Raw genomic sequence first — 14,196 nt, forward strand, 5'->3', positions numbered from 1 at the left:
AATAACGACATAGATTCCAGAATGTTCAATTGGTCCCCATCAATCTTTATACAATGACATTCAATTAATTCCATATGTACACACCAGTAAATATCCTCCACTTTTCTCCATATTACACCATAAGGGATGACACTAGGCCAAACTTTAGATTTCTGCAAATATTTTCCATTCAGTTGAAATATTTGTTTTCTTTTAGGAACTGTGGCCATTATGTCTCTTTCGTGTGTAAAACACACACCACCAACTAAACTTGCAACATTTCCGTAACATAGCAACTCCCCGTCTTCATCAAATATCTTAATATTTCCAGTATTGGCTTTTTCACACACAACCGTCTTTCCCTCATCAGAGATATCAATATCTTTTACTTGAACAGGACAATCGTCTATTTGTAAACGAGAAACGGGGAAGCTTTCTCGATTAAGCATAAATAATCCTTCGACATACAATTTGTTCAGATAACCTCCAACAAACCTTGGCCCTTTACAGTTTATACTAAAGAATTGTACATAATGTCTATAAATTCTTGCATTTAAAAATATTCTGTTGTATTCCCCAGCCTGTGTTAATCTCACAACATTCTTGCATTTAGATATATCAACATACCTAATCCATGGACCATGCATATACAGATAACCATCATCATTTGTTATACTGTTATTACATTTAGAAAAACCAGTGTAGTGTCTCAATGAATGTAAATACTGACCATCACTGTTGAAGAAAATGATGAAGGTGTTGTTGAAGACAATGATGACATCATCAGCAGTAACTGTAATATCAAATATGTAATTAATATAATTTTCACCATACTTGTTCATTGGTAATAACGATGCAGGTATGTGAAGTTTTTTAATTTCATTCACAGTTGAATTTATTGCATCAATATATATGACATATAAACGACGTGGATTGCATCTATTACTACACACCAGTTGATTGTTTGATAAAGAATCGATACAATTATATTCGTTTCTTGTCAGGTAACTTACCAATGACACTGGAAATTCCACTTTTAATGTCCACAGTTGGTACCATGGTTGGTACTTAATATTATAATCCATAGTCGTAATAACCAATGTGTTTGACTGCCATCGACACATTTTGATTTCTTCATCAAGATTCAGTTTCACAGAATCCAGAAGTTGACCATCCAATGTGAATAACTTAATGTTTTTATTATCCTTGTCCCATGCCGCAATCAGGTTATTTTCAGTAATAACCAAACTTGTAATCTTCACTGGTTTTTTGTCTCCCAAATGTTCAGGGATATTAATATGTCTGGCTTTATCAGAAACTGTCAGATCCTGTATATATAAAGAAGATGACAACATTTCACTGACAGAAATGTTTCTGGAAAATACATCTACCAGGTCAATATAATAATTAAGTTGATTATTTGTAACGAGATCATTAACCAACAAATTATAATCATTTATAGCAAACGTACGGCTGTCGTCTATAAGATAAACATATGTTTGGTCAATAGATCCACTGTAGAGATTGGGGGGACGTTTCACTTGGGACAGTAAAACATTGGGAACCATCTTAATACGACAAAGATCACGAAAACCACCGTTATGACCACCACCACTTATTGTAGTGTTGTACTGAAAAGCATTTCCCTTCGTGACAATTAATAGCTTTAGCGTTTCCTTTTCCATTGATAATGATTTCACTCCAAAGGGAATATTAATTTTATGAATTATTTCAACTGTATTATAATTATTTTTAATGGCTAAAATATCTAAATGTGATGGCTTATCACAGTAACAAACAATTTCACCTTCACCCATCTTACACACCCGTACATAAGGCTGCCTTAATGATACACTTCTCACTGTCTTTGATAGGTTTCCAATGACCCTTAATTGTTTCTGTAGGGGTAATGTGACACCTATTTGATGAGAATCCCATCGACATATATCTGTAGCTGTAGACGGCAGAGATAATCTGGACACAATGTCTCCTTCATTAGAAATGTATAACAAGCAATCATGGCTGATGTCGGACACCACCAACTGTCCATTTGCCAGATGACATATTTCGCTAATGAGAACTTTGTCATTCTCCTTTTCTTTGAGTCGTAGATTTAGATTTCTGATATAAGGACTTTCCGGGTGTAAACAACAGCCAGACGACTTGTCATAATACTTATAAAGAAGAACCCTATTGAGTTCAACGTCTGGCACATAAAGAGTTCCTTGGAAAACAGCAATGTGAGGGTGAACAGGGAAAGGTAGTTTCCATTGCCATTTGATTTCTCCATATATATCGTAACATATCAGAATAGAGTGTCTCTTGAACAGGACATAAAAATAAAGATTATCAGAGTAGATGTGATGAGGGTAGCCATAGAATGGAAGGTATTTTTCAAAAGGTTCTTCACCACATGCGGAATAAAATACCAGCATATTTTTCCTTCCATCGACGACTACAAAATTAATTGGAGTTGCAGCAATTGTGACATTATAATGTTCCAGAGATATTCGTTCTATAATGTCAACTTTGTCCTCCTTGATCAATAGGAGATGGACCTCGTTTTTGTTTTCACTGGTGGTCAGAGCTAAACACTTATTTAATACAATATGACATATATTCATATAATCGGTTTGGACCTTTATTAAAGGGCCTTTGATTAGTTCTGGACAGGTGATATGCTGAAGTCCTTTCATTTCACGATAAAAAACCAGGAATCTATTTGAGTTTATTCTACAGAATATAGAAGGAAGCACAAGGTAAGTTAAACCATTTTGACTAATTACTTCCCCAGTATCAGTGAATAATATAGATTTCTTATTTCTGTACGTTATTAATACAGAAGATGTAGACATAGGTAGGATATTTATAATGTTGTAGGAACCTTCAATATGAAGATGGTTGTTCAACGAGGGGGTATGTAGCTGGTAGTTGTATGATAGCCTGAACCAAAAGTCTTTATTTGTTGTAATCATATGAGGTACACCAAAATAATCTGTTACTAAAATACTATTTGTACCAACAGAAATATATCTGCATTTTCTGCCAATGTCTCTCTTTGTCACACCACCTGTAGCTGAAATCCTATATAAAATATACCCCTGGAGGACATAAAAATGGTTTCGGTACACAGAGATGTTGGTTACTAGATCCATAGAATTGGTCTCTACCTCAAATAACTGCTGGCCATCAAGATTATAACAGACTACTCTGTTAATATTGGAAAATGATAACAATAATTTATTCCCTACACCTACAGCAATGTCTGTAGGTACCTCTTTGGCAATGAATTGACGTACAATTTTATTATCAACCCAATCCACAAGGTAGATGGTGTTACTGAACAGTTCTATGCCGATAAATGTATGACGTTCTAAGTAAGAAACCTTATAGAAACCCAATGGAAGTGTTTTGATTATAATACTACCTGCATTGATAATAAGAATCATTTGTTTAAAGGGGAGGGTGCCTAAAACAGTGCCTTCACCGATTCTGGTAAAATCAGTGACAGAAGATGGGCAATGAACCTCATTACTCTCACCGTCTCTTGTCATACAACATATTCTCATACAATGGCGGTAATAAGTTAGTATTCCTCCTTGTATGACAACAATATTTGATATTGTGTTGTTGTCGAATTCTTCGCGAGATTCATCTATCTTTGCTTCTGTGGTTAAAATCGGACAAAGAGGCCGAAATTTCGTGGTTATTCTTGGTGCTGCAGTGGTCTTGTAGTTGTATGGGTTGCAGGTAACATAAATGTCAAAGAGTCTTTGTTGAAACCAGTTCATGTTTTGGTGAACGACATCATTATGTTGTTTTGTAAATTCCAGAAATCTTTGCATTTTACGTTTGATATTACGTAAAATACAAGGTCCATCTAAACCCATCGAGTCTATGTGATTACACTTATCCTTTACATAATCTATAAACTTATTGATGTGGTCACTTTTGACTATTGTTAAGTAACATGTCACAATATGAAGAAAACATGGTAATATGGACAATTCCTGTTCCTTTTCAGATTTCGTTGTGTTTTGTGTTTCCTTTTCTTCAGTTTTCTTTGTGATTAGTGTACATATCCCTGGACTCCTTTGTGTAGCTTCCTTGTAACTTTGTTGTATATCATAGCGTGCGGCAGGAATGAGAGCCAAAATTTTGTTTTCTTCATTACTCTGCTTCATTTTGAGTATAGAATTATTATCTCTATCTGTTAAGTATTTAATTTTTCTCTAGATTTTGTTTTATTGTTCTCGAATAAATTTTATCTCTTCACAATTCACTAATTTTGATGCCAAAGCTGAAATAAAATAAAAAAAAACTTAATTAGTTTTGTTGAAAAAATTTTGATAAAATAATATTTGTTGCATTGTTTCAAACAATGTTGCATAAAACACACATTTCATTATATATATATATATATACATATATTAGACAAATTCTTTGTTTGACTGTTAGATAAACATTTAAACTATTTCCAGTAGGATACCATGAGTTTGCATTTTTAAATGAACTAAATGATGACTGTCTATTTATAGGTGATTTTGAACCATTTTTAATGCCGATTTCAAATATTTTTGCAGTGTTTACCTATCAAGTGCAAATTTTTGCACAAATGTCTGCCAAAGATATGATGATTTTTGTCATTCATGCCTGTTTATGACAGATTTTTAGATAAAAGTATGATGAAATTGAGACCAAATGACTAGAACAATAGTAAAATAGATATGAATAATGTATGTAGTCCTCTATATTGATTAAATAATATTTTTAAAGCAATTACCATGGCTTTAAAGTAATTTTAGTCCTTTTCAAATTGTCGCGTCGTTGATTTCCTTCCTGCATTTAATAGTTGCTTGCAATCTCCCTGTATGGTTCAGCAGTAATCCACCATCATGTTTACATTCCACCTCCCCTACTACCTCCGTTCCATTTCTTTAATGTCCTGGCGAAATCTCTCACCGTACTTAGATTGCCAAAGTGCTCATAAGAAACAGTAGATGTGTGAGTGAAGAACGTCCATTTTAGCATTCATGTTGCACCAAATCTTTTAGACGTTTTCCAACATGGAATCAACTATGAAATTGTAATTTGAACACTTCTTGTTTCCCCAAAAATTTCTGGACAGGACACTTGAAGCTCACCCATGCCTGTGTTCTGTAATCCATTCACGGATTTCTCATAATCTGGGTCTTTTATTAGTTTACGAATGTTAGGAGCATCACATTTACTCGCTGGTTATATTTGGGAATTCTTTTGAGAGTCGCTGCAAACATGGTTCATCTGCAGGCAAAGATTCAAGTAATTGTTTCATGAAACCTACTTTCATATGCAAAGGTGTTAGTTCTATTCAAGGGCTCGGATAGAATGTTTTTGGATCCAGGTAACACACTTCTCCTTTGTGGCTCGTTTTTAACCATCCAGTGCTTTTCTTTTGTTCTCCTACCCCGTTCACATAAAAACAAAACCTGGTATTTTTATGTAGCCTGCCTCCTAGCCTAAAAGCAAGCCTATAACTCTGATATTTCCACACACTTGTCGGTGGTAGTCTGCATACTTAATATTTAACATGGTTATTACATTTTCCTATGTCCGCTTTAGCTGAACAGAATATACCATTGGACTGGATAAATATTTATTTCCATTGGGTCGCAAGACCGCCTTCAAATTCCTTTTGGAGGAATCAATAAATAGTGTCCATTCTGAGGGTTTGTTCTCGATCTCAAAACAGTTTAGCAAGTTTCGAATATTACAGGAAAACATCATTGATTTATTGTCAGCAAAGAATGGTTACTCGTGTTCCCTGTGACGATACCAAGAAATGACGGTTCCCGGTAACAAATGTCTTTTTCATTTTTAGCTGGAACCTGCATCCTTTGGAAGATTCAAATCTCACCAAATCATTGAGCTCTTCCTGTGTAAATAGCTAAATTCCTTCGGAGGTATATTTATCACCTTCTTCTTCACTTTTGTCTTCTTCATCACTATCTCATGTAACATTCTCCAAAACAAGTGGTGGGGGGTGGAACTGGAATGTCAGCCCTTTATCTTCATCAGTGAGCTTAACGTCAAAACAAGCGATGTAAGGATTTTTTTACAAGATCAGTTATATTTGTCTTTGCTTAATGACAACATACCTGCCATAAATGTAGATGTATATGTCTGCATTGTTCACTCATTTATGTCTATATATACTCATTTTAAATGGAGTTTATAAGTAAGTATCACAAAAAACAACGCTAAAGTATCAGTTAGCAATCGTGTGAAAAACCTTTTCAAGGACAAGTCGTCAGTCAGAATTGCAAGCGACTATTTAATAAACTTTGTATTGGCTGGTATTTCACCTTTCCTATTATTAGGTAAGCATTGGTACATAACAACCTATTTTGTTGAGCAAAGTATATCAGATAATCACTAACATCTGATTCTCTGATACTATAGTACAGAAAAAGCAACAGCGCTTTATTACAAAACAAGTAGATGTGATGTTGATAAACAAATAACAGATTTGAAATCAGCGTAAAAATTATGTAGACATTTAAATTCACTGAAAATAAGTGATGGTGAAACATTTTGTAGTAAAACTAATGATTATATGTACCGGAAATGATGCGTGAGTCATGGTTGAGATCGTTTCCTACATATGTACCTAGATTAAGAGATATCACAGAAGTTGTTGATGAAACTGTTATTAATCTGACAAACGCTGCAAATTTCTTATTTCAATTATCATACACAAAATTGTTTTAAATTTAGAAAGCTTGTCGGCACTGTCATGGTATTAGCTGCCAGAATTGAAAGTAGAACTGACAAGGAACGTTACTGCTGGTTTGAGTTGATTCTTTGGTTACAGACTAGCTGGAGCTATCTATCTGTCTGTCTGTCTATCTCACTATCTCTCTCTATATCTATCTATCTATCTATCTATCTATCTATCTATCTATCTATCACTCGTTCACCTCTGTGTCCGTAGAATTTATCAAATTAGAAAACGCAAACTTAATATAAAAATATTTTTTCTGAAATTGCAAATTATTTAAAATATAAAAATATAATTTTCAACAGAGAGAATTTATCAAAATAGAAAACAAATGAAGTTTGAAGTTTAAAGATAATAGGATCGACCATTCACGACTAGCTCGCGCGGACGCGCGACTGCGCGTTCGGGACCACTCTGCTTTAGTAGTACCCTTATACTCTGCGTGTTTTCAAACGCATGGATATAGGTGTCAAATTTGTTCCAATAACTTTCGAGTGATAGATAGATAGAGAGAGACAGACAGACAGACAGACAGATAGCTCGCTCCGGCCAGTCATGGTATTAGCTGTCAGTAGCCAAAGAATCAACTCAAACCAGCAGTAACGTTCCTTGTCAGATTTTTCTACTTTCACTTCTGACAGCTAATACCATGACAGTGCCAGCTTGTCAAAATATGGAGTTTAATATAATTACACCGATACATAGCATACTAAAAGGATCATTATTATTTGTTCATGACGGAGAAAATAAAAGAATGGTTAATGAATAAGTCCATTAAATTAAGTAAGTTTCATTCTAATTATATTAGGAGACTATTTAGGTAGCAATGAGAAACATGTGTTTGTATAAAAAGGGCATTTGGCAGGTGTAGTGTATTTTGTGTTAGTTGAGAAGATGTAACCGGTGTAATTTATTATGGATTATGAAGTATTGAGGGTTGCATGATGTTGATTAGGAAATATTTGTGGAGTGTTTAATGACATTCGAGTAACTCTTCATCATTATAATTATTTTCCACCTTCACCATGGCCTATATAATAACGACTGTTACTCTATTGACTCTGGCAGGAATGAATGATAAACATGGCCTTCTTCTAGATGTCACCCTGCTGAATAGACATAGACTAAACAACAACATTTTGTATGAAAAAATACATTGATTTCACTTTGTTCGACTGGATAAATTTGTTGTTGCTATTGTTGACAACAAATCGTATGAAGTGTAAACCAGATAATTGCAAATATTTCAAATGTAAAATTAAATTGGAATGTTTATTCGTGTTCCACTTGTGCCATACAACTTGGTTTATATTTTGGGGACGAAAAACCTAAAAGCACTCTCTTAATAATTATATCAGACTTTGATTTAACTTTATATATTTTTTACATACACATACACAAAGATAGAAATGAATAATGTAATATATAACATAGAACTTATGTACAAACAAACATGCACATAGTATTCAAATATACGGTCTGTGCATACATTCACATACCCATATATAAACGTTTGTGTTTATGTATATGTATATAAGTATATAAGTGTGTGTATGTGTGTGTGCGTGTATATGTATGTGTTTATATGTGTTTATAGATATTCATTAATAAACGACAAATGAAAAGAACTGCTTAACCATCTTCACTAGCTTTCAATTGTTTCTGCTATAGGAAGCAGTTAAGTCAGAGTTGAGTGTTTGTGTAACACCTTGTAACTTTTGCAGAGGGCAATGTGTGCATTTAGGTGTCTGTGCAAATATATGTCTATATTTACGATCTGTTTTAAGTTACTCCAAACAGTTACATCGTAGAAGAATAGGAAATAAGAACTTTCGTACTTGAAAAATGATCTTGGGTTAGCAGCAGGGAGCGTATTAGTCTCTAAAGCAATGCCAGGTATGGAAAATGGATGCTAGAAGATGATAATGATGAGGAAGATATCACATGATAATGATGCGTCCTGTATTTCCTTTTCTGTTTATTATTTATTTTGTTTCTCCTCAGGATTCTTCTGAGTCACATTCAGCCAAGTCAACGACTACTCTTAATGAGAGTCACCCCCATTTTCAAGCAAGGGAATATCTCACCGAGTATTTCAAATATCAACAACAAAATGATTGGATATGTCTCCTGATCGAAGATTAGAAACAAACGAGATTGTATGACATGAGACATTTATTTATAATTAGCAGCCGATCTCATGATAAGGAAACTTTAGCACGCACACACACACATACATATGTGTGTATGACAATCAAGAAAGAGGTGAAAAAATATTTTTTGATTGTCATGAAATATCTCTCTCTTTCTCTCTCTCACTCTCTCTGCACCCCCTCTTTGCTTTTCTTTCTTTGTCTTCTCCCCTCACCCAAAAACAGAACATTATTTTCCCCTTCTAGACAAAGCAAAATAATCACCTGATTCATAGAAACGAAGAATCGGAATGAATAACTCTTCGACAGACCAGCCCCACCATTCAGGTGGGGAATACATATCCCCTCCGTATCCAGGAAACCGGCCCTTATAAGCCTGACATAGCGTGAGAAGGAAACATATATATATATATATATATATATATATATATATATATATATATATATATATGTATATGTATACACGCACCCATACATGTACGCATGACACACAAGCATGTGTGTGATTGTTAACTTAAGGGTATTATTATTTTATAGCAAGTTTATATGAGACAAAATTTTAATGAAAGAGGCACTCAATATTGAGGGCACAGTAAAATTTATAATAAAATTTGCGCTGATTGAGATTTTAATTTTAATCAACCAGAGAGTAATAGGTCCCAGTTGACATGATATGTAGACGACACATGTAGTTTAATACTGGAAAGTTCCAAACCCTAAGCTATCAACAGACAACATACACTGCTGCGTCCTTCCAAGCAGAATGTTGAGAATGTAAAGCAGGGGAGAGGGAGAGAGAGAGAGAGAGGAAGAGAGAAAGAAAAAGAAGATAGAGAGATAAAGGATGGAAAGAGGGGAGAGAAAGAAAGATAGAAAGAAAAAGAGAGAATGTGAGAGAGGTGGGAAGACAAAATGAAGGAGAGAAACACCGTTGTAAGAGAAATCATGCGGGACTCATTTTGAACTGAGAAAGTTAGATTTTGCGTTTCATCCTTTCACAGCCGATAAATAAGTACCAGTTGAGCATTGGGCTCAATGTAATCGGTTTTCCTCTTCCAAAACAATTACTGGTCTTGTGCGAAGATTTAAAACCGATATTTCAAGAACAGCTTATTTTTTTCTCTCCGTCTCAGCATTTGGTGGCATTTCATATTTATTTTTCGATTTCAACAATTAGCTTCTTTACTGATTAAGCAAATATTATCAACAACAAACTACTTGAAAATGCAAAGATCATTTCAACTAATCTATGGAAAGCAATTTAACAATTGAAGCCAGGCATTATTGATAAGGAATTATGTCAAGTATTTTGTTTATTGTGTTTGGATGATCGAAATAAAGATATTGTTGTAAAACAGGTTGATTGTATTAAGATAATTTAGCTACTTTAGTCTTGTGATTCATTAAGTGTAGTTATTTAATCTTTTTATGATATAAAGCTAAACTTCGAACACAAATTTAATATTAATTGTTTTTTTATTTGAAATTCTTTTTAAGTATGCTATGGTGCAAACAAATAAAACTAGAAAATCATTGGGAGAGCGCAGACCTCCGTCAAACAGTTTATTTCGACCCATATACACGCATACTGAAAATCGCCCAAATTTCCAAACCAATGGTGGCAAAAATATAACCTCCTTGGCGGGGATAAAAAAAAAAATTAACACAGCCATAAGATTCTTGAAAAACCCTCTAAAAGCAGGAATCATCTGAAGCAGTTATAATGCATCAATGACAACAGCTAACTAGTTTCACCATATATCTAAAAAGAAACAACAATTACCTAAAAATTGAGTGATACAGAAACAGCATCATGGTTGGAAAAGTAACAGTCGATTACGGTGACTGGTGAACACCGATCCTGGTTCACGTAAACATGATCTAGCAGGCTTCCATAGTCGGTGGTGAGTTTTTGGATTAGTTGGTCAAACCAAAACTGGTTCATAGTTGTAAGTAAAGATCTCATGCTTAGGGGAATCAAGGAGATCCACGTTGAAATCACTAAAGACGATGGTCAGATGATTCCTTGGCAAAGATCTTATAAGATGATGCAGGCTGGTGAGGAAAGGAGCAACTTGTACGGAAGGAGATCTGTAAATGGTGATGATATTAATATTTATTGACGAGATGGTCACCCCGGCAGCGGTGTACTCTAAGCCATTGACATTCAAATGTATATCTGTGGGGGCGATCTCCTGCTTGGCAACAGTCATCACCCAACGCAGTAGGCCTGTCTGCTCTAGTTATCTTCGAATACGGTAGAATGGATGCTAATTGTTGATTCTGCTTCAAGAACGTTTCCACGAAACAAAACATATCAACATGTTGAAGAGTGTTGTCCGCTTTCAAGTCTTGTTCGTGTTCAAAGTAGGACCTGATATCGAGCAGTGTGATCTGTAGACCTCCATGAGTAACTGTGGGAGCAGCAGAAGGCAAAGTTTAAGACGACGTTTTCCGTCAAAGCCTGTCTATTTCACGAACAACACAGGACCAGTGTGGATTGTTTCGCTGCCGTTTGTTTATGTAGTTTGATCTCTTTATCCATCAGTTTCTAGTGAGATAGATACCTGAGTAAAATTACTAATAGCGCAGTAGATGTTTTCGCTCAAACACTCACAACGTCCAGTCTAGGAATCGAAACCGCGATCCTATGACAGCGAGTCCGCTGCCCTTACCACCGGGCCATTGCGCCCCATTCTCTCTCCCTCCCTCTCTCTCGCTCATATATATATATATATATATGTGTGTGTGTATGTATATACTTTAAAGCAGCAGAAATATCACAAAGACAGTTTTTGTTATATTTCTGCTGCTTTTAAATAAAGCATGTTACTCTACTTCTGGTATTTGATTAAATCCTTTCCACTCTGTTTCACATTTATGTGCTTACTCTGGTGTATATATATATATATATATATACATCAAGTAATGATCATTTACCACCCTAATATGGCAATCTCGCTTGGGACGAATGCTACTGTTGTTTAGCCCCAGGAGACATCGTTTCCAGCTGGATTTACGACACGCTATCTGTGTCCTTATATTTTCGAAAATTGTAAACTACCCAAAATACTGTGTAATTAGATGAATTTTGTGATTAAATTCCATCAAATAGCTTTTCCACAGTTATAACCAAACTATACCTTATATTATATACAAGGAATATAAATGAGATGGCTTACTTGTAAACTAGAATTTCAAAACTCTAAGCCATGAAATGTTTTAGCAGTTTCTAGTCTATAAAATAATGTCTGAAAATAAAACAAATTTCCATATAAAAGTATGTTCGCGTTAGAAATAGTTGTAATGAACATTTGTCAATATTAAAGAGTAAGAAAATTATGTGTTAATTAAAACAAATGCAAGAATAATGTTTACCTGAGTAATTAATTTTGTTTCAGTTGGGATCTGAAGAGTTTTTCTGTCAAGAATATCTTCCACGTTTGGTGAGTTCAAAGAACAGCAAACGAATAAAGCAATGTGTTGAATTTTGTCTATTTATAGTGAGGTTATAAGACATGGAGACTTTATATTTTGAGATAAGAGTTTGTGTGTGCGTGTATCTATTTTGAGATAAGAATATGTATGTTCATATGTCAGTCTACGAATGCATGTATATGTGTCTATGTATATGTGTGTGTGTAGTGTAAAAATTATACATAATCCATTCTGTTATTTAATCACATCGACAAATGATAAATTCTGACAAGAGTTATAGCAGTAAATGTTGTGTATGTATGTCTCTGTGTTAGTAGGAGTGGCTGTGTAGTAAGTAGCTTGCTTACCAACCACATGGGTCCGGGTTCAGTCCCGTGTCTTGTACTATAGCCCCGGGCCGACCAAAGACTTGTGAGTGGATTTGGCAGACGGAAACTGAAAGAAGCCTGTTGTATATATGTGTGTGCGTGTGTGTATAAGTTTATGTGTCTGTGTTTGTCCCCCCAACATCACTTGACAACCGATGCTGGTGTGTTAACGTCCCCTAGCAGTTCGGCAAAAGGGGCGGATAGAATAAGTACTAGGCTTACAAAGAATAAGTCCTGGTGGTCGATTTTCTCGACTAAAGGCGGTGCTCCAGCATGGCCACAGTCAAATGACTGAAACAAGTAAAAGAGTAAAATAGTATGTTTTCACGCATATATTTATGTATATGTGCGTTTTTAGGCGTACCATGTTTTCAAAGCAACGGAGAAAAAAATTGGATGTTTATACACATACATACGCACACATATTTATACATAAATATGTAAATACCATATATGTAATATATAGTATACATACACGTGTATATATATATATATATATATATATATATATATATATATATATATATATATATACACATACACGTATATATATATACGTATATATATTTATATACATACACATACACATGTGTGTTTGTATGTAAGAATATATGTATATAAGTATGTATTTATATATGTGTGTATATATATGTATATATATATATGTATATATATATATATATATATATATATATATATATATATATATGTCTTGTTGTTTACACCCGTCGTCGCCTTTTGTATTTCTGTAAATGACAACTATGTATATATGTGTTTGTATATATATATATATATATATATATATATATATATACAAACATACACACACAATCATACAGACACACACACATATACATGGACACATATACATATATTCGTAGACTGACATACGATAAAGTTAGGAAATTTTGCCCATTATGCAATACGGAACTGTTCTTCATTTTATTCTCGAAGAATAAACTGGTGAACACGTTCATCGAAAATGCATACAGATGTAAACATTGGCAGCACCATGTATTTTCTTCCTTTAGATAAACAATACTAATTTATATAACGTAGACGACTCTCTTGATATATGTTACCTAAACACTCCCCACTTTTTGAAGCCAAATTAGGACACCAACAACATTTATAAACATGTACTCAATCATTACTTTCATAAACATTACTTGCAACGATGTTCAATACGTTGTGCTCAATTAACCTTATTCATTTGATTTCATGGCTCTTTCGTACATCCATATCATTCATTTACTGCTTTCACTTTATTCAGCAAAGATAGGAGTTATTTATCCTGTTTTAGGTTATATTAGTGGCATTATTCTACGTCTAAGAATTTCATTTGTCTTCTTTAACTTTCTTAGACATATCTAAGATTCTGAAAACAATCCTAGTTCATTTGTTTACGCTCATCGTAAGATGAATTCAAAAAATATAAATATTTTCTTCTCTCTGCTTTATTACGTATAAAATACTGCACCACATAAAATTTTATTTT

The 14,196-nt window shown here is 34.2% G+C and overlaps 1 protein-coding gene across 1 annotated transcript in view; it reads right to left on the reverse strand.

Moving 5' to 3' along the window:
- The window catches only part of LOC149130134 (uncharacterized), a 14,134-nt gene extending 1,535 nt beyond the window's left edge, over positions 1–12,599 (reverse strand). The window contains exons 1-2 of the mRNA XM_089346162.1: positions 12,271–12,599; positions 1–4,279 (exon numbers count right to left, since the gene is read on the reverse strand). The exon at positions 1–4,279 is cut by the window's left edge and continues 1,535 nt beyond it. Of these exons, the coding sequence (XP_089202288.1) occupies positions 1–4,163 (4,163 nt within the window). The 5' untranslated portion in view covers positions 4,164–4,279; positions 12,271–12,599. The remainder of the gene's footprint in view (positions 4,280–12,270) is intronic.
- Between the last annotated feature and the right edge of the window lie 1,597 nt (positions 12,600–14,196).

This window comes from Octopus bimaculoides, chromosome 30 (assembly GCF_046866305.1).
Source record: "Octopus bimaculoides isolate indiv1 chromosome 30, ASM4686630v1, whole genome shotgun sequence".
In the NCBI taxonomy this organism is placed as follows: Eukaryota; Metazoa; Mollusca; class Cephalopoda; order Octopoda; family Octopodidae; genus Octopus; species Octopus bimaculoides.